Source organism: Miscanthus floridulus, unplaced genomic scaffold, assembly GCF_019320115.1.
Source record: "Miscanthus floridulus cultivar M001 unplaced genomic scaffold, ASM1932011v1 os_2560, whole genome shotgun sequence".
Classification (NCBI taxonomy): Eukaryota; Viridiplantae; Streptophyta; class Magnoliopsida; order Poales; family Poaceae; genus Miscanthus; species Miscanthus floridulus.
The window spans coordinates 667-21,514 of NW_027098379.1; the positions used below are offsets into that span (position 1 = coordinate 667).

Genomic DNA, 20,848 nt, shown 5'->3' on the forward strand with positions numbered 1-20,848 from the left:
GACGGTGGGCCGAGCTGCATATACTAGTGCCGTTCAATGGTGAGTGAGCAAAATTAAATAAATTTGAAGAAATTTAGGGCTTTGATAAGACTAGATGATATGGAGGGTCATCATTTAGTGTGGTTGGTGTAATTTTAGAGTGAAAGATGAATTTAACCGAAAAAATTTTGACCGATACAAAAAAATTCGGACCTCAGCAAAAAAGGCGATATTGTTGCGAATTGTAAACCCTGATACCTTGTAATATGATTTGAGTCCCATGATATGGAATGGAATCCATTTGGCGTCCCAATGTACTTGCATTGGACTGTATCTTGCTAACCAGTCCATCCCCAATATCAAATCATAAGAATCAAGCTGCAAAATGCGTAAGTCATGCTGGAATTGATAAGCACCCAAGGAAAACTGACAATCAACAATGACTGAAGAGCAGCGAAGTATCTGCCCATTAGCAATCTTAACAGCGGCAGACATTGCAGTTCTGGGGCAACTGAGGCAGGCGATTTGCAACTGAATCAGCCAAGAAGATGCTGAGCTACCGGAGTCAATGAGAACTACAACTGACTGACCATGCACCGTGCCTTGGAACTGAATGTGGGGGGGGCCTGAGATCCCATATGAGCATCATGCGAAATAGCCAAATTAAAGCGCTCTATCGGTTCCCGGGCTGCTCAGGCAGGTCTTCCAACTGGAACAAATCCCAGCTTGGGTATAGGCGTAGCCACCTCTTCCTGTCACAGAGAAAGGGAGCACGCTCAGTATCCAAATTTTGGGGACGTTGCATAGCAACAACAACTCTAATATCATAACGGGACCATTTATGAATCTTGTAGTATAACTAAGCATATCAGGATTGGGGGGTATATGCTTTGAGTTGGTCAAACAGAGTAGAGTAGCGCTCAACATAATCAACAACTGTGGAAGGCTTGCCTTGTTGTTCAGACTCACTTGAGGCTCATACCTCTCCCCATCAGGAGGAAAGAGAAATGTAAAACCCGCACATCTCCTTCCCGTACCCTTCATCACCATACTTGGCCCTCCAGTACATGTGCACCTTTGCACCATTGTTGTCACGGTACCCAAAGCCATACACGCACAACCGACGGGCATGTCGATGTCCGCCATGTTGGTCGCCCCCAGAGGCAGGTGTGGCTAGTGGGGCCGAGGTGCAGGACCTTGAACTCAAGTACCACACCCCGGCCATGACGCGTGGGTGGCACCACACCATGCGGTAACCCTTGAGCTGGCCGCGGTGAGGTGGTCAGCCGAGAGCATGATCCTCTCGGACTTGCACTACTACAGGAATCTTAATCGTGGCGGGCATTTGGCTTAACCGAGACGGGCAAGGCCAACCGCCGGTGTGCAAAGTCACGGTTAATCATGGCCTTAACTGAGGCGGTTGGCAAACCGCCTTGGTTAATAGATTAACCGAGGCGGGCATTATAAGGCAACCGCCTCGGTTAATACATTTAACCGAGGCGGTTGCGCTATAGGAGCTGCCTCGGTTAATGTTTTAACCAAGGCGGTTGCCTAAAGGTGCCGCCTTTGTTACACTTTTAACAGAGGCGGCTGTTATTAATTGCCCGCACGGTTAACGGTTTCTAGATTTAAAAAAATATTTTTCAAATTTGAATTAGAATTTGAATTTGAATTTCGCTAATGAAAACGAGAATAACGCACAAATAGATGACAAATATATTACATTCATTCTCGTTCGATGAACCAACATTTAAGTTATTACACTAGAGATGTCTTCATCATTGTTTCACAAACACACATCATTCATACATGAGCAACTAAGGACAGTCATACATATCAACCTTTCTTGGGAAAGAGGTCCGGTAAAATGTAATCCGAGATTTGTAACTGCTTGCTCCAGTTTCTAATCCTCTAGAACTTCGGATCCCGCGCTAAGTCACCATCCTTGTTGAAGAACATATTCCCTTCATGCGCGCTCTCTGTGACAAACTTACATATGTCTGCTACTGTTTGTCTAAAGTTTTGGTCGACCTTCTCCATTCGCCACCATCCTTGTGCTTTCTTGTGCTGCCGCCAGCTACTGCTGAATCTGCTGCACGTCCTCAGGTACTCGCAAATGTAGAATCCACATAATACTGAGCCATAAGGTTGTTTGGCGCACTGCACGATGGTGACTACACAATCATTAGAGCATATATAGAGGGAAGTAGTAGGAGGATAGTATAGTATAGGAGGAGTAGTAAGAGTAGTAGTAGTTATAGGAGTAGAGTAGAGTAGTGTAGAGTAGTAGTAGTAGTTAGGAGTAGTAGTAATATTGGCATAGGAGTACAGTAGAGTAGAGGAGGAGGAGGAGGAGTAGTAGCAGGAGGAGTAGTAGGAGTAGGAGGAGGAGGAGGAGTAGTAGTAGTAGGAGTAGTATAGGAGTCAGACTAGTAGGAGTAGTAGTAGGAGGAGTAGTAGGAGGAGTAGGAGTAGTAGGAGTAGGAGGAGGAGGAGTAAAGTAGTATATCAGCAGTAGTAGTAGAGAGCATGCTCGATATAATAGCACAAACGACTTTTGATATACTTATCGGGAACTCGCGCCTGAGTTTCAGTTTCATGCCATTCTTGATTTTTTTCTCCTCAGATCTTCGGTCATAGGATTCAAGATCTTGCACGTACTTCTTATAAGCGATGTACGAAAAATCAGTAGTGTCAACGATAATTTCAACATGTATGTTAATTGTAAATGAATAATTTCGATCTGTCACTTACTATCTCAAACAGCTTTCAAATTGCTTGTACCCTGCTTTGTTTGTATCCCGCAAAGAGTCAAATATACAGGCCCCTTCGTCCTGAGGATAGATTATAAATGCAATACAGTGGCCCATGATGCCTTGGCTGCACCATACACACAATACAGATTAGAAATGTTCAAATATGAGAAGTCATGATCCTAGTTCTATATATATGTTCCAAGTATCTTTTGGACTTACCCGAACTGGTGGGCGGCCATGATGCACCCATTTCCCTGGACCTTCTTCATGGCTTCATAGATGTACATTCCCGCCCGATACATATATTCGATTACCAGATCTTCCCTGTATTTCTTTTCTCTCCTCCGGGTTCAAGTTCACCAGCTCTTCTTGAGTGTCTGGAATATCATAACCCACGATGGTTCTCTCTGTAATAAACATCAGAGAGAGATAGATAATACCCTTGCCCAATTCCTTGCTTACATAGGCCTACATCCTACAAGGAAAAGTCATCATGGCATTACTAGTTTGTTCCTAAAGTACCTACAGTGATGCAGTGGTGTCAAAGTCATAAGTACTTATAGGCAAATAAGGTGACTTGGGGCAACGTCGAGGTCCTTTCACCGCAGGAGTCTATGCATGTCGTGAAAATCTACAATGACTTGACTATCCATGTGTGTGTGTGTGGAAGTACTCCGCCGAAATCTTGATGATGAAGTTTTCTAGGCCCACTTTTGCCGCTTCCATGTACCATAGATGGAACCTCCTTACCTCCCACTTCTCTTTAGGAGGTTGCCCCAAGGTCAACATTAACTTCCCATGCACTTAGTTTTCGAGGCAATCATCCGACCGGGGCCAAAATGATGGTGGTGTTTTTGGCCTACAACACCGGGGCTTGAGATGTTAGGGAGTGAAAAAGTAGCTAGCGTCTCAAAATGAATTATAGATTGACTATGCTTGCTAGTACCATACCTTTCAAACATAGTTGAGTATGGGTGCTCGTCGGCTATTTGATAGGCCACCCAACTCAACTTGGTGTGGTTCGGGGGTATGGCCTCCTCTTCATCTGCAGGCTTCCTCGGCTGGAGAGGACATTGGTTTGAGCCCTGGTTCGAACCACTTGTAGGTGGTGGTGTCACATTGCCCAATGTTGCCCTTGTGCCTCCCTATGGATTGTTGTTGCCAGGAGGCGGATTGCTTGGAGGACTATTGCCTTGGCTGCCAGCATTGTCGTTGTCATCACCGCCGCCGTCGTCGTCGTCGTCACCCGGATCACCCGGGGGAGATTGACAACGGGTGTGAGGGCTGTGATGCCGGCGTCGACATGTCTAAGACAACGTCACTCTTGTTCCATAGCATGTGCATGTCGATAGTAGCACCGATGAACCTGTACCCCTCTTTAGTGGGAATGTCGATTTCATCCTCGTCGAAATCTGGGTTCGTCCACATCACGTCCACCCTAGCATAGTCAGGTGGGATGGGCTTGCTGTCGTACATGGCGCCACTTTTAGGCGGCAATGCCACTCCCTGGGCCACTTCCTTCTTCCTTTGCGCTCTGGCAAAGGGCACCTAGAACGTGCAGGTTGTTGGTTCCATGATGTCGTCGACTGGGTACCTTGGGAGTTGTTTGGTCCTCGGCACCATCTGCCCTTGTACGGTGGCTTGACCTTGTGGGGGCAGCACGCCAGCCTAGCGAAACATCTGCGTCCTCAGCTCTACCATCTTGGGGTCGGTGCTCGTTAAAGCGTCTTGTATCTTCCCCATGATCATGTCCTTAACTGCCTCATAGTGGCCTTTTCTGGACGAGCCCTTCCTTGTACCTCTGCCTCATGTGGTAAGAGTTGGCATCGGATTGCCAGGCCTCCACGTCCTTCTAGCTCTGCCTCGAGGAAAGCCCACGGACATGGCCGTGGTGCTTGGGGTTTCCTAGTGCCTCGATTAGTACGTCCCTATCTCGGTGAGGTTCGAACAACCCGCTCTTCTCGGTCACAGAGACCTCCAAGATCCCTCTTCTCCACCTCCTTGACCTTTGGCTGGTTGTACTTGGTCCTGCCCTCCTTTAGCTTTTTTGGCTTGTGGGCATAGAGGTAGTTACGTGACCTCTCATGGACGCCCTATAATGGATTCAGCTACCCAGCCTCAACTGCCTCCCTTTCTTCCTACCACCATTTCTCCATCTTAGCGGCGTACCGTGTCATGCCTAGGTGGTGGTGGAGCTCGTTCCTCTTTGCGAGCTTAGAGAACTTCTTGCCCTTGGCCTTTGCTTCTTTGGTCGATTGTTTCGTGATGAACTCTTCCCAGACGTCACGCATGATGAAGTTGTAGTCTTCGAATGGTGTCCTCCCTTTCTGCATGTACTCCCTATTGAGCATGGACCTGAAGTTGTGAAGCACTTTGCCTGCAACAAACAACACATGCCCCATGCACTTGTCTTCATCATAGCCCTCCGTTGGATACGTGAACCGCCTCTTCACCTCTCCCCACACATTTCCCTTGATGTACTTGGGGACTTTCCTCCAATCATCATATGTTATAGGCACCTTCTCCCTGACTATACAGGAAAACTGGTTGCTGAAGGTGCCGATGATGATAGTTATCTCCAAGGGCTCTCCTTTTGGCCCTATCTTCTGTATCACACGCACTTTCTTCTTCCTAATCTGATGCCTCTCGTGTTGGCCCCTCTTTAAGTCTTGCAGTTGAAGAAGTGCCCGAGGAGGGGACTGGGTGCTTCCTCCTCCTCCCCTTATTCACCGTCGGGGTACTACAAATGAAGAGGCACCATCGGTATCTGTCGAGGACAAGAACTCACATTAGTTATATACTTGCGCGAGGCCCCTGAACATTGTGTCAATTAACATGCACTGCTTCATCTACGTACCTCGAGCCTTAGGGCTTAGGTATCATCTTCTAGAGGCTGTCGTGGCTCCGCGCGAGAACCTCGTGTCTCATCATTCGGATCAAAGTCTAGATCATCTTCTTCCTCACCATGAGGTCTCTTCATCGGCCTCGGTGTTAGTTCCTCGCTCTCGTACGAGGTGCTTCCGTCTGATGACGAGCCTTCATCATCGCTCGCATCAGGAGTAGCCTCGCGCCAATTTTCAAGAGCCTCGGTCAACATTGATAGTTGTGACAAAGAGAGAGTTATAGGAACATTTCATAATTATATAAACGCAATGCTATATTCATCTCAAAACATATATAAAGGAATCATTAATTGTATATATTCATTTGAAAACAATATTACATGCTTTTTTTCATGTACATTGGGTGTAGGGATACAAAAAGTGAAGAAAAGTACAAAATTGTACAAGAAAAGTACAAAAATATACAAGAAAAGTACAAGACTTAAGAATTTGGAGCAAAATCATGTACATAGTTGGCTCAGACTCGCCCCATTGTCATCACATCGCTTCTAAACTGGTTGCTTGTATACAAGCCATCCTAGTTTAGGAGCTTATTACCAGTAGGGGGCATTTGATCATCATAGCCGCTGCCTCAGCATAAAAGGGTTCACATCATTGCAAATGCCACTGCCTCAGCACATTTTAAAAAGTTTAAATAGTTCATCATTGCATATGCCATAGAGAAGCTCAAATTCAATCAAAAACATAGTATACAGGAATCTTAACCAAGGCGGGCAAAAATGGTTAACCGAGGCTGGCAGCCCCATTAGTAGAGTAGAGCTAAGGAGTAGTAAGAGTAGAGTAGTAGAGTAGTAGTAGTAGAGTAAGTGTAGCAGCCAGCAGCTTACAAGTAGTAGTAGTAGTAAGAGGAGGAGGAGGAGGAGTAGTAGTAGTAGTAGTGGTAGTAGTAGTAGAGTAGGAGTAGCAGCCAGCAGCTTATAATAGTAGGAGTAGAATAGGTGTAGGAGTAGGAGTAGAGTAGTAGAGTAGTGGTAGTAGTAAGAGTAGTAGTAGAGCAGTGGTAGCAGAGACATTAAGTATCAAGACAGTGCCAATTGGCACTACTACACAAAATCTTTTGCACAGCATTTCCCAAATTGGCTTCGAGGCGGTTGGCCTGGTTGCCCACCTAGTAGTATAGGAGTAGAGTAGAGGATAGTACAGTAGAGAGCAACAGGCAGCACCAGCAGCTCTAGAGAGGGAGGGAGGAAGCACAACAGGCACCAGACAGAACCAGCAGCACCAGAGATGGAGAGCAGGCACAAGAAGCACCAAACAGTAGCAGAGAGGGAGAGAGTAAGCACAGCAAGCACCAGCCTTGCCCTGTGCTAAGTCCTTCAGTCATTTCAAATTGACCCCAAAGGGCTGCTCTAAGCATAGAAGAGTAGCCAGAAAAGAGCAGTTCAATCGAGCTAGAAAAGAGTGAGATAGAGACATAGCAGAGTAGTAAATATAGGAAAGCAGAGTAGTAGTAGTTAGGTAGTAGTAGCTGTATAGCAAAGCAAGCAAAAGAGAGGAATGGAGTATAGTACAGAGTAGTAGTAGTAGTAGTAGTAGTAGTAGTAGTAGTAGTAGTAGTAGTAGTAGTAGTAGTAGTAGTAGTAGTAGTAGTAGTAGTAGTAGTAGTAGTAGTAGTAGTAGTAGTAGTAGTAGTAGTAGTAGTAGTAGTAGTAGTAGTAGTAGTAGTAGTAGTAGTAGTAGTAGTAGTAGTAGTAGTAGTAGTAGTAGTAGTAGTAGTAGTAGTAGTAGTAGTAGTAGTAAGAGAGCAGCAGCAGTAGTTAAGCAGAGTCAAAAAAATTCAGAGACAGAGAGTGCTAACATGTACTCGATTCAGTAGAAGCCATCATGTCCTCAATTCAAAAATTGATAGTGGCATATATGGTCAACTTAAATTATCAAATCATTGGTATCATTGGCAGTGGCATCCGCTTAGTTTAAATTATCAAATCATTATCAAATCTAGCTTGGGTTGCATCACAGGCAACATCGAACTAGGGTTGCATCACAGGAAACACAGGCAAGATTACAAATTGGACATCACAGGCAACACAGGCAACATGTGCATAGGCAAGATCATAGGCAACATGTGCACAGCCAAACTTTGTCGGAGATGTCGCCCTGGATGAGCTCAGGGAGGAGGACCGGGGATGCGGAGACGAAGATGAGCTCTAGGACGAAGACAGCGGAACACCACTAGGGTTCTGGCATACGGCGGTAGAGCTCCTCACCCATGGCTACGGTTCCATAGCGGGTCCCGGCGACGGACGAAGCCAGGGAAGATGATCGAAACAAGGAAGAACGGCATGGCGAACGGTGGTGAAGAAGAAGGCCCCAGGGTCACGGACGTAGCGGACGGCAACGGGTGGCTAGGGTTCCGCCGTGAGTGCGCGTCGACAACGAGCGGAGCTAGGGACCCACCCCAAGGTCATGGATGGATGGGGAAGATGGCAGGGTAGAGCTCTGAGCGTGTGAGGTCGGGGGCGGGGCGGGGGCGGGGGCGGAGGAGCTCGGTGACGGCGATGGTGGCGGCGGTGGGAAATTTTGGCAGCCCTTCAGGGTTGATTTGGAACTGCCAAAGGACTTAGCAAATTTGGGGGAGGAGGTGGAGTATATATAGGCAACGATTAACCGAGGCAGGCCTCTTATGGTGCCTGCCACGGTTAATATTAACCGAGGCGGGCGATATAGGTTGCCCGCCACGGTTAATCTTAACCGAGGCGAGCGTCTGACGATGCCCACCTCGGTTAAGATTTTGCATTTTTTATATTGATTAAATTCCTTGGTTATTTTTGTTTTACGATGTTTTAAAATTGATATTTAATTTCTAATGCTTTTTAAAATTCATAGGAGTAGTAGTGTAGGAGTAATAGAGTAGTGGTAGTAGTGTAGGAGTAGTTTAGGAAGTGGTAAGCAGCAGCAGTGGCAACGGCAGTGGCAGCGGCAGCGGCAGCAGCAGCGGCGGCAGTAGTAGTAGTAGTAGTAGTAGTAGTAGTAGTAGTAGTAGTAGTAGTAGTAGTAGTAGTAGCAATAGTAGTAGTAGTAGTAGTAGTAGTAGTAGTAGTAGTAGTAGTAGTTGTAGTAGTAGTAGCAGTAATAGTAGTAGTAGTAGTAGTAGTAGTAGTAGTAGTAGTAGTAGTAGAAGAAGAAGAAGAAGAAGAAGAAGAAGAAGAAGCAACAGAAGCAGCAGTAGTAGTAGCAGTAGTAGTAGTGTTGTAGGAGGAGTCGACTTATTACATATATGTGTGGCATACATATCAAATTGTTTTTAAAAATCAAACACTTAACACATACAGATTACGATCTCCCACGGTCTATATATATGTATATGGTTCCATTACAATAATAATTAGTTATATACAAGTTCTCGTTAATCAATAAGTGACTACATTATTACATATATGTGTGGAACACATATCATTTTGTTGCAAGTGCTCCCACGATAGTCTTCTTCTCACCGTCGGGGCAGAACCAGGGCATCATCTTGGTCTTTTTTACACAGGTCTTGACCAACTTGATCTTCTATGGATGATCGGTAAAGAGCGAGAGCTCAGCGTAGTTGTTGTATTCTTCGGGCCTCTGGACTCCATCAACTCCCACAATCATCTGCTTTCTAGACACAACCACGTGTTTTTTGCTGTCTTTGGGCATCGGCCAGTAGGCTACTTGCACACAGCGGCTTGCTTGTACCCACCGATCATCTTTGTAGCCGACACTTTGGAGCCCCATGTTGGTTAGCCCATAGTCATCCACGACAACCCCCTTTGGTTTGATCCACTGGCACTGGAAGATAGCTAACTGTAGGTCATCGCCGTAGTCAAGTTCCCATATCTCTTCAATCTACCCCAAAGTATGTCTTGGTCTGCCCCGTTGACTCGTTGATGCCCTCATATCGAACACCACTGTTCTGTGTTGCGCTCTTCTTGTCCTTCTCCTTGGAACCTGTATCCATTGATGTCGTACCCTTGCCACATGGTGATTTGGGTGGATGGGCCCGACGCAAGCCTCGCTTCATTGGACTCTCCACGGGGTATGTCCTGCAGCGCTTTGATCCATGTCGTGAAATTTATATTGTGCTGTTTCTAGACCCATGCCTCCGTGCATTGTCCATCATGAGCGGCGTGGATCTCCTCCAGGTGCTTGTCAACATATGGTTCCATAACCACTAGCTGATTGAGGACGCTGTGATGAGCTTCTTGCACCGTTTCGTACTATACATCGGTGCATACTTTCCTCCCTGTGCAACCCATTCCCAAGGTTCTGCCTTCATGCTGAGGGATGGGCAGGCCAATCGCCCTTCCATCCTAGATGTACCTAGTGCAGCAGTTAACGGCCTCCTCAGTTGTGTATGCCTCGATCATAGTGCCCTTTGGGTAGGCACGGTTAAGGACATATCTGTTGAGGGTCGACATGAACCGCTCGTGCGTCCACATCTGGTGTAGGTACACGGGGCCTAGTTCCTGTATCTGATCAACCATGTGCATCATCAGGTGTGGCATAATATCGAAGAAAGGCGGCGGGAAGCACATCTCAAGCTAGCAAAGAGTCTCCACGATGAACTGTTTTAGGCCAGGCAGCTCAGCTTCATCGATGACCTTCTGTGTGATGCAGTTGAAGAAGTAGGACATGGGTGTGATGACCATTTTCACGTACTCTAGACTGATAGCCCTGATCACAATTGGAAGGAACATCGTGAGCATGACATGGCTGTCATATGCGTTGAAGCTGGTTAGTGTGAGGTCCTTCATCGAGACCAGGCTCTTGATGTTGGAAGAGAAACCGGTCGGCACCTTGACACCCCTAAGCCACTGGCACACGGCCCTCTTCTTATCTCTCGTCAGGTTGTAGCTCACGCCCGAAAGGTCGACTCTCCTGCTCTGTGTCACCGGTGTTGGGTGAATGTCGGACCTGATGTCCTAGTTGACAAGATCCATCCGTGACTTCAGGCCATCCTTTGTCTTAGTCTTGATGTCTAGCAGTACGCCAATGGTGCTTTCGATGACATTCTTCACGAGGTGCATGCAGTCGATGGCATGGGGCGTATCTAGCTCCTTCTAGTACGATAGGTACTTGAAGAAACATGACTGCTTCTTGAAAGGAACGGGGCGATAGGTGGTTCCTCCATCTTATCCTGCTTCCTCTTCTTCCTTGTCATGGTCCCATCTTCCTCTTTCTTCTTCTTCCCGAACTCAATGTCTATGCCCTTCACCATGTCAAACACCTTTTACATGTACCTCATCCTTTCTAGCTCATCAGTTTTAGGCTCCTCCTAGTTGTCAAAGTACTTATTCATCGTAGCTGCCTGGTACCTATGATTTTTGATGAGGAATCACCTATGCCTCATGTACACCATCTTCTTGGATGCACTAAGGTAAGTGTAGCAGGTATTGTCAATGCAAACTATGCAACCTGACTTACCTTTGATCTGCCCCAACAGTGAAAAAAGACCAGGGTAATCAGTGATGGTGACAAAGATGATGGTTTTTAGAGTGAACTCCTTTAGGGACGCGTTCATCATCTTGACCCCATCTTCCCATAGTATCTTCATGTCCTCCATGAGCGGCTCTAGGAACACATCTATATCATTGCTTGGCTACCTAGGTCCAGAAATAATCATGGTTAGTAAAAGATACCTGTGCTTCTGACATAGCCAGGGAGGTAGGTTGTAGATGGTGAGGATGACTGGCCAAGTATTGTGTGAGCTGCTAAGGTCACCGAACAGATTCATCCCATCGGTACTTAGCGTGAACATGGCATTCCTCGCCTCGTTGCCAAACTCTGGGAACTTGGCATTGAAACGCTTCCACTGTTTGCCATTGGAAGGGTGCTGCAGCTTGGCATTGTCCTTCGTGCGCTCATCAGATGCATCCTAAGACATCAGCTTGGCATCCTCGGGATTCCTGAATATAGCACGCAGGCGATCGATCATGGGTAGGTACCACATTGACAGGGCTGGACTTTTCCTCTGCGTGTAACCCTCTTCTTCCTTGTCCTCAGGAGACAGGATCTACTTCTTTGCGGTACTCTTCTTGGCCGTCTTCTTCTTCTTCGGCCCTCTTTCATCATCCGCATCCTCACGACAACAAGCATTCCTCTTGTACCGACTCATGCCATAGTGCGGACAGCTCTACAAGTTCTCATACTTGCCCCGACATAGGATACAGTGGTTAGGGCAGGCGTGAACTTTTTAAGCTTCATCGCCACTGGCCGGATCAGCTTCTTCGCTCGGTAGGTATTGGCAGGCACCTTGTTACCCTCTGGGTATGTGTCAGCAAGGATACGTAATAGGTCATTGAAGCTAGTGTCGGACCAGCCATGGCAAGCCTTCAGCATCATCATCTAGAGGTTAAAACACAGCGCCGTCTAGTGCTTCGGACAGTCCTTATAGAGGGGATCAATTGCCACCTGCTTCTTCTCTCTGAAATTCTCCAGCCACCTTGGGCTCCCAAATAGAACATCGTCGTGGTCAAGACGGTTAGCGATTGACTCAAAAAGGTCCACAGTCTTGAGATCCCACACTAGCTCACCGCCATCCCTATCATCGTCGTCAGCCATGTCTGGGAGCAAATCATCCATCGTGATGTAATCACGATCTGCATTGTCGCCAGTAGCAGCATTGTCGTGCCCGCTGGCCGCTGCTGATGAGGTTTGTTGTTCGGCACTCACTGCCGCCATCATCGCTGTCGACGAGTTCCCTCCTCCAGATGCACTGGCACTCGGATCCTCTGCTTCCCCATGAAACTTCCAGAGGGTGTAATCCTTGACGAAACCATACCGGATCAAGTGAGATTTCACCATGTCATCTCCGTGGGCAAGAAGGTTCTTGCAGCTCTTACACGGATAGATGGTGAGTTCCCGCTTCAGACTCAGATGATGCATTTTCGTAGCGGCAATAAACTGTCACATGATCCAGGGAAGCTGGATGTAGCCTCGATGTCTTGTAGATCCATTCCCTATCCATGGCCTGGAACAACTTGCACACACAAACAACGAAAATGATGCATATAAGCAGAGCAGTACGGAAAAAAGAGAGCAGGGTAGCCCTAGATCTGATGATTCCTCTCTACTCCAAATAGATCTAGATCTAGATCTTGAGAAAAAGCGCCCAATCTTGGAAAACAGAGAGGATTGAGGGTTTGAGAGCGAGAATCAACCTCTTGCGGTGCCCCCCTTCACCAAATCCAAGGGCAAAACCTCTCCCCCTAGAAAATGGCCATTTTTTTAGGGTTTTGAGGTCAAAACCCGAAAAAATGGAGGAGAAGCCGTGGGGAGGAATCGTGGGTGCAGTTGCATTTATAGCACAGACTTAACCGAGGCGGGCACTATAAGGAAACCGCCTCGGTTAATCGTTTGTTAACCGAGGTGGTTGCTTTAGGCCAAATGCCTCGGTTAAAGGATTAACCGAGGCAGTTACCCTAAGCCAACCGCCTTGGTTAATAAACATAACAACCACCTCGGTTAATGTATTAACCGAGGCGGTTACCTTAGGGCAACCGCCTCGGTTAATTCGCATTAACCATGGCGGTTTCTTTACAGCGCCCACCTTAGTTATGGATTAACTGAGGCGGTTGCTGGCCTGGCTGCCCTGCCTCAAATAACCGAGATGGGCAACCAGGTCAACCGCCTCGGAGACCCATTTCGAAACGTTGTGCATAAGATTTTGTGTAGTAGTGTTGAAGACACGAGAGAGGAGCACGCGCTGCCCCATCGTGCACTCCTCGGCGCTGGTGGCGTTGGGCCTGGGCTGGGCGGCGGTCGGCTACTGCGTTGCCATCTTATTCTTGCCCTTGCGGGAGGTGGGCCTGGTCCAGATGCTGTTTTCGTCCCTCTTCGACTTGGACTTGGACTTCTTCTTGGGCACCGGCACCGGCTTGTCGTAGGATCCTCCGCCATAGTCACTGTTGACAAGGGTTGCGGGATCCAAGGAGGCATGGGTACTGTGGAGACTGAGGTTTTGGAAGGCGTCAGAGGCTGATGCACACCCGCAGCGGGCAGCAGCGGGGCTGGGGTGACATCAGACGGAGGCTGCATCGCAGGTGGCGGTGGTGGCGGCGATGGACGGGCCATCGATTGGATGCGGATCGGCGGTGGCGGCGGCGATGGAGGGGCTAATGATCAGGAACGGATCGTAGGATAGGATTAGGGTTCAGGGTGGGGAAAGAGGAGAGCCTCCGAACTGGTAAGGCACGGTGTGCATGACTTGGCCCGGGGTTCCTCTTCTCTGTCGTCGCCTTGCGGGGACCGCGGGAGCGAGCAGGCGCCGGCGTGCCACTCGTGCTCGCCATTTCCATCCACGTCGTCGTGCGCAGCCCTGGCCTTCCGTCTTCATGTGTTTCCTGTTATACAAAACACACCCATGTCCAGGCAATGTCTTTAGGTTCATATATATATATATATATATATATATATATACTACCTCTCACATGTTTTAGCTGACTGGCCTGATGCCACTCTCACTGCCGTGTGTCACTGTCACTGACTTTATTTGGTCCTGGTTATACTAAGACTGGGGATCAATCCCTATAATTCTAAAAAAACCATTTGGCAGAACATAACCTTAATTTTTGCCTATGCATTAAACACATGCATGAGTCCAAGCAAGTGGCGCGCGCGCGCGCGGTGTGTCTGTGTCTGTGTGTAATACACCTTCAGATTTTTTGTACTGAGGGAGCTATATATATAGTGTGTGTGTGCCATGCATGGAGATATATGGTGAATTGTCGACTTCATAAACATTTTAGTATATATATAATGTCTAAAGAGGGGCTAACAATTGTGTAGTTGTGAACAGGGAAAACAGAATGCCGATCTAAAACCAAGAAACAAAGGCATATATATATATATATACCTACACACGCGTAAAGCATGAGAGCAATACATTTAATTGTTTAATTCAACATCAGTACACAATACATGCATATGATTTATATAAACTTTTCTCGGTCCTAACTATCTAACTAAAACAATTGTAAAAAGCAAGTATCTACTACATGATTATCACTTATTCCATAAGACATTGCTACCTTGCATTCAAAACTAATAAACCACTTCTTTTACAAAATTCTACTAATAGTCATCTGCAACATATCAAGCACTGACACTTAGTGGATGCATGTTTATGCAACTCTCTTATTTGTAAATAGCAAAGTAACCTTGATTTTTGCCTATGCATTAAACACATGCATGCGTGCAAACAAATGGTGTATATGTTGGAGAGAGAAACACACCTTCAGACTTTTGGACTGAGGAACGATAGTGTGTGCCATGGAGATATGGTGAATCAGTGACTTCATAACCATTTAAGTAGTCTATAGATATAATGTCCAAAGAGGGGCTAGGAGTTTGTGTAATGGTGAACTTGGAAAACACTATGCCGATCTAAAACCAAGAGGCAGTATATACCTACGCTACATCACACACACACACACACACACACACACACACACACACACACACACACACACATAAAGCATGAGCAATACGTTCGACATGCATATGATTTATATAAAACTTTTCTCAGTCCTGACTAACGCTCTATAATAACTAATAAAATAATTGTAAAAGAAACTACATCTACATGTTATTACTTTTCCATAAGACATTGTTGTCTTGAAACCTAGCTAATAAACACTTCATTTACAAAATTCTAATAATAGTCGTCTACGACATCTCAAGCACTAAGTGGATGCATGTTAATGGAACTCTCTTATTTGCAAATAGCTAGAGTTCATGACCACATCATTATAACAATTGCATGAATCGATCCTTCAAAAGAAATATCCTTAAATAAACAATTGCATGCATGTCTTTTTAAATTGGCACAACAACACACAAGGAATTTGAAACAGGCACCCACCTGGAACATGAGCTAGTGCGTCCTGCCCATGTACAAGAAAAGGCTTGCCCTTGTTGTTCAGACTAACTTGAGGCTCATACCTCTCCCCATCAGGTAGAGAGATGCAGAACCCTAGGACACCTCCTTATTTCCCATATCTTTCATCACCGTACATGTCCACCCAAGACATGTGCACCTTGGCACCATCGCTATCGCGGTACCCAAACCCATACGGGCCACACCCGACGGGCAGGTCGATGTCTGCCATGTTGGTCGCCCAGTCGAGGCGAGTGTGGCCCGTGGGGCCGAGGTGCAGGCAAGGTTTTTTAATTTCGGTATCGCCAAAATTTTGGCCACCACCGAAATTACCGAATTTCGCGAAATTCGGCCGAAATTTCGCCGAAATTTTTTTAGAGATTAGCACATGAAGTATGTTTTTTTCTAAAAACATTGGATCTAAACAAATATTAGTATGATTTATGACTACATATCTATTAAATAGAAGAATATGCAATATAAACAATAGAAAAATATAAGATTAGAGTTATATAGCACATGTATTAGTGTATTAAAAAATTTCAGAGTTTTCTTTCGGCCACCACCGAAATTACCGAATTTCGTGAAATTCGGCCGAAATTTCGCCGAAATTTTGAACCCTGGGTGCAGGACCTTGAACTAGAAGTACCACGTCCCAGCCGCGACGCCGTGCGTGGCGCACACCATGCGGTTAGCCTTTGGAGCTGGCGGCGTCGAGGCAATCGGGCGAGAGCACAATCCTCTCGGACTTGAAGTTACGGGAGAGGAGCACGGGCTGCCCTAGCATGCACTCCTCGGCGCCAGAGGCACTGGGCCAGGGCTAGGCAGCGGCCGGCTGCGACGTTGCCTTCTTCTTGCGCTTGCGGGAGGTGCGCCTGGTCCATATGCCGTTTTCGTCCTTCTTCGCCTTAGACTTGGACTTCTTTCTGGGCGCCGGCGCCAGAGCCGTCTTGCTGCTGGATCCGCCGTAGTCACCGTCAACAAGGATCAGGCTAGGTTTTGGGCGGCGTCAGAGGCCTGCGCACCCACGTCGAGCAAGGGTGGGGCTAGGGTGACATCGGACGGAGGCTGCGTTGCAGGCGGCGGCAGCAGCAGTGACGGACGAGCCATACGATCTGAGGTGGATCGGTGGCAGCGAGGGAGGGGCTTAATCAGGGGCGGATCGGAGAGGGGGATTAGGGTTCAGGGTGGGGAAAGAGGAGAGCCATGTCCAGCCAGTGCCTTTAGGTTCATATATATACTACCTCTCACATGTTTTAGATGACTGCCGTGTGTCACTGTCACTGCCCAATGTCACTGTCACTGTCACTGCCTTTATTTGTCTTGGTTATACTATGACTGGGGATCAATCCCTATAATTCTAAAACAAACATTTGGCAGAACATACCTTAATTTTTGCCTATGCATTATACACATGCATGAGTCCAAGCAAGTGGCGTGTGTATACGTGTCTGTGTCTATGTCTGTGTTTGTGTCTGTGTCTGTGTCTGTGTGTAATACACCTTCAGATTTTTGTACTGAGGGAGGACTATATACAGTGTGTGCCATGCGTGGAGATGTGGTGAGTCGTCGACTTCATAAACATTTTAGTATATATATAATGTCTAAAGAGGGGCTAATAATTGTGGAGTTGTGATCTGGGAAAACACAATGCCGATCTAATTAAAACCAAGAAACAAAGGCATATATACCTACACATGCGTAAAGTATGAGAGCAATACATTCAATTGTTCAATTCAACATCACTACACAATACATGCATATGATTTATAAACTTGTCTCGGTCCTAACTATCGAACTAAAACAATTGTAAAAGCAAGTATCTACTGATTGTCACTTATTCCATAAGACATTGCTATCTTGCATTCAAAACTAATAAACCACTTTTTTTACAAAATTCTACTCATAGTCATCTGCAACATCTCAAGCACACGCTCACGATAGGGCACCAAGGGGTAAAACCTTGCCCCAAGCTCATAGATCGAGGCTACGAATTATGTAGCCGAGGTCCAGCTACCCTAGACATCGACGCCCTTGACAACCTAGTATCACGTTCCAGGCCTTCCTCGTTGCTGCACTAGTACAGAAACAAGCTGTACTCCTGGTTGGGAAACCCCTTCAGTCCCGATTTCCCAACCGGGAGCACGAATCCGGGACTAAAGCGCCCCTCCTTTAGTCCCGGTTTCTCGCCCGGTACTAAAGGTCCACCTTTAGTCCCGGTTGGTAATACCAACCGGGGCTAAAGAGGCCTCCCGGCCTGGCCACGTGGGCCGGCCCTTTAGTCCCGGTTGGTATTACCAACCGGGACTAAAGGTTTTCTTTTTTTTTCTTTTTTTTTTGTTTCTATTTTCAATTGATGATTCGTTTTGGTTTTCGAATAGGTTTTCGAATACGCATTATACGTATTCTACACGTTTATAATGTCGAATATTTTGTACAAACTAAAGTAATGAAACTAACGTATATATTACATGCATATACATATATTGTATGTTATTTTATGTACATATAATATGTATATATATATATATATATATTACAAATAAAGCTTGCATTGTATATTCTATCATATCCTTGGGATAACAAATTCACTCCATCTGGTTTGGCTTCCATGTTTCGTTCATGTCATTGTAGAACTCGCCGGCGGGGTTTAAGACCTGGTCATTAAGAAATCATGCTATGGTCTCTTGAATTACTTTCAGTTGGTCACGTCGTATGACTTTTTCCTTCAACCATAGAGTCTTCAATAAAAGTTAAAGGAAAAGTATTAATATATATATATGTGTGTGTTGGTCACGTGATTACTTATATTAATGAGCAATAAAAGAAAATTGTGAATATATGAATTTGTTATCCCCAACCGGTACTAATCCCCCACCCCCCCCCCCCCCCCTTCCTTTTCTTATCTCTGTTCCTATAGTCTATATTCGTATTTCATATTTGTTTCCTTTACGTATACAAGTTCTAATACGGTCATATATGGAAAGTTCTATATATCTATAATGTTACATTTGCGATCTTTAGAGAGAACCACTTCTGATAATAATTCAAATACACAAGAAAAGTAAGTACGTACTTAAGTTGATACACCACTACTTGTCTTAGAGAGAAGTTCAAATACATAAGACAAATGTTACATCCATCCGGATACCATATAAAGATATAAATCATAATTCATATCTGCAATCTTAAAGTCTAGATCGTTATCAATATAAGTTAGAGCACGAACTAGTGCACTCTCTAGCGATTGAGAATAAGTTGAAGTTGGACAACCATAAATCTCAAACAATGGTGGGTCCGTCGCTTGAAATGCATTGTAGAAAGATATCTTTGCCTGGAGCGTCAAATCTCTAGTACGCGTCGGGTGTCGAACGCTGAAACTATATCCCAATCTTTCCACGACTTGCTCCAGAATTGCTTGAAAGCTTATTGCCGCCCAGGTTTGGCCATAGATATCCTAAAAGAAGAGAATATCATTACTATGAAATTTAAAATATGTAACATAATTGAATATAAAAGGATGATTAGATCCATACTATGTCATGTTGATTTGAAAGACAGCTTCTCAGCAGTCATAATCACACTACTGCTTCCCTCCTGAAGCGCCTTTATTTTAAAATAAGAGTAGTCCTGGTAGAAAATCCGTACTAGTTGACCTTGCTTACATGATCATCTCGGCGAGCATTTCTCCACCGGACGGCACCGTAATTGGCCACGGAAGAGCTCCGATTCTACGAGGAAGGGAACATGGTCTTCCACGACCGTTGACGCTCTCCCTCGTAGAATCAAAGCTCCTCCTTGACATCCGTTACCGCTCGGCAGAGAACATGCTAGCCGAGATGAACACAGTCCGCAAGTTCAACTAGTACGGATTTTCTACAATTTTCTAACTATTTTCTAAGTATTTCATTTCATGGAAAAATTAATTCTAAAAAATAAAAGGCATGATTTCTAAGTATTTCAATTTTCTATAATTTTTATCTACTCCAACAATTTTATATAATTTCCTAGCTATTCTCTACTAATGCATAAATCAAAATATAAATAATAATGACGTCGTTGGGGGCGCGGGGCAGGCGGCGGCGTTTGGGCCGGCGGCGCAGAGGGAGGCGTTGGGGCCGGCGCGGCCGGAGGGGCGGCGTTGGGGGCGGCGACGACGGGGCCGGGGCGCGGACGGGGAGGCGGGGGCGCTTTGACGGTGGCGAGACGGCGTCGGGGCGGCAATGCCGCGCGTACGTCACGGCTGAGGCGGCGAGCGGGGTAGTCCGGGGCAGGGCGGCGGCGTACCTGGCCAGAACGGCGTCGTCTGAAGCGCGGCCAGTTGGGGGGGGAGGCGACGGCGTCGGTGTCAGCGACGAAGGCGACAGATGCGGCAGATGGGGTCGGCGGCGGAGGTTCTTGGCAGCCGGACGGGGCTGGGCAACACACGCGCGTGAGGAAGATGAAGCGGAGGAGGCTGGCGAGGTGTTTCGGGAGGAGGAGGTAGACCGTCGAAGAGCACCAGTGCGGGCGTCGAAGAGGCGCACGGAGACGAAGAGTGAGGAGAAAGAAGAAACGGCCGCCTTATATAGGGGAGGGACCTTTAGTCCCAGCTCCTGTAAACGCCCGGGACTAAAAGACCTTTAGTCCCGGCTAGTAATACCAGCCGGGACTAAAGGTATTACCTTTAGTCCCGGCTCGTAATACCAGCCGGGGCTAAAGGTGTATTTTGGCGGGCCACACTAAAGGTGTATTTGGGCTGCAGTTTCACTTCCCACCCGTTTCAAGCTCCATTTGTTTTTTTATATATTTCTTTCTATAAAATGTTAAAGTCTTGTTAATTGCACAGTAAATTAAATACAAGGCATAAATTAAATACAGTAAATTAATTGCACAGTTAATTTCTTTCTATACATGACATACCGGGTATGCATCTAACTTCTCATACTCCTCGCCACAGTAGAGGATGCAGTGACATGCATGTATCTTCTAGATTTCTAATCCCAAAGGGCAGACTACCTGTTTTGCTTCATACGTAGTGGCGGGCAATTCGTTATCCTTCGGAAGCATCTTCTTTTGGATTTTCAGTAACTCCCCAAATCCCTTGTCAGATACACCATTCTTTGCCTTTCATTGCAGCAATTCCAGTGTGGTACCCAACTTTTTCTGCCCCGCATCACAAGTTGGGTATAGCAATTTCTTGTGATCCTCTAGCATACGCTCGAACTTGATCTTCTCCTTTTCACTTTTCCATTCTCTTTGTGCGCCACGAATAGCCTGACCAAGATCATCAGTGGGCTCATCTTCTGCCCCTACCTCTTTTTCAGCTTTCCCCATTGCAGTATCATTGAAGGCACCATATTCAGCAATAATGTCATCATCGT

The 20,848-nt window shown here is 46.3% G+C and overlaps 1 protein-coding gene and 2 pseudogenes across 1 annotated transcript; all 3 read right to left on the reverse strand.

Moving 5' to 3' along the window:
- Positions 1-671: 671 nt before the first annotated feature.
- On the reverse strand, positions 672-13,899 carry LOC136535141 (protein TRAUCO-like; annotated as a pseudogene).
- Positions 13,900-15,341: 1,442 nt separating this feature from the next.
- LOC136535142 (protein TRAUCO-like) lies at positions 15,342-16,595 on the reverse strand (annotated as a pseudogene).
- Positions 16,596-19,492: 2,897 nt separating this feature from the next.
- Positions 19,493-20,801, reverse strand: LOC136535143 (extensin-like). The gene is made up of 2 exons (XM_066527460.1): positions 20,781-20,801; positions 19,493-20,080 (listed from the first exon to the last, which is right to left on the reverse strand). Exons 1-2 carry the CDS (start codon positions 20,799-20,801, stop codon positions 19,493-19,495), a joined length of 609 nt encoding a protein of 202 aa, XP_066383557.1.
- Positions 20,802-20,848: the final 47 nt, after the last annotated feature.